The 400-nt window shown below is 66.0% G+C and overlaps 1 protein-coding gene across 1 annotated transcript in view; it reads right to left on the bottom strand.

The window, feature by feature from the left end:
- Positions 1-95, bottom strand: part of POU3F2 (POU class 3 homeobox 2) — a 1,381-nt gene extending 1,286 nt beyond the window's left edge. The window contains exon 1 of the mRNA XM_004372494.1: positions 6-95. Coding sequence (XP_004372551.1) covers positions 6-95 — 90 coding nt within the window. The remainder of the gene's footprint in view (positions 1-5) is intronic.
- Between the last annotated feature and the right edge of the window lie 305 nt (positions 96-400).

Below are 400 nucleotides of genomic sequence, written 5' to 3'. Positions count from 1 at the left end.
CCCGCGCCCTGCTGCATGCCTCCTGGCGGCTCGGCGTGCACGATGGAGGCGCTGGAGGTGAGCAGGCTGTAGTGGTTAGACGCTGCGGTCGCCATGACTCTCGGAGCCGGACTGAGCGCGCCGGTTAAAGGAGCCGTGCATTTGACAGTTACTTTTTCGCCTCGGGCTCCCTCTCCTCGCTCGCTCTCTTTCTTTCCCCGCTCTCTCTCTCTCTTCCCCCGCAGCGGGCAGCTCCGACGCCCGCTCCGACGCCTTCTGTTGCTGCTCCTGCTATTGCTGCTGCTGTCGCCGGCGCCTCCCGCCGCCCGCCCTCGCTCTCTTTCTCCTCCTCTCCCTTCTTCTCGCTCTTGCTCACTCTCTGACTCGCTCCGCGCTCCCCCCTCTCCCTGCTCCCTCTAGC

The sequence above is a fragment of the Trichechus manatus genome, unplaced genomic scaffold (assembly GCF_000243295.1).
Source record: "Trichechus manatus latirostris isolate Lorelei unplaced genomic scaffold, TriManLat1.0 scaffold00017, whole genome shotgun sequence".
NCBI lineage: Eukaryota > Metazoa > Chordata > Mammalia > Sirenia > Trichechidae > Trichechus > Trichechus manatus.
Note: the sequence above shows the minus strand (reverse complement) of the source record. Positions and strands in the feature narration are given on the sequence as shown.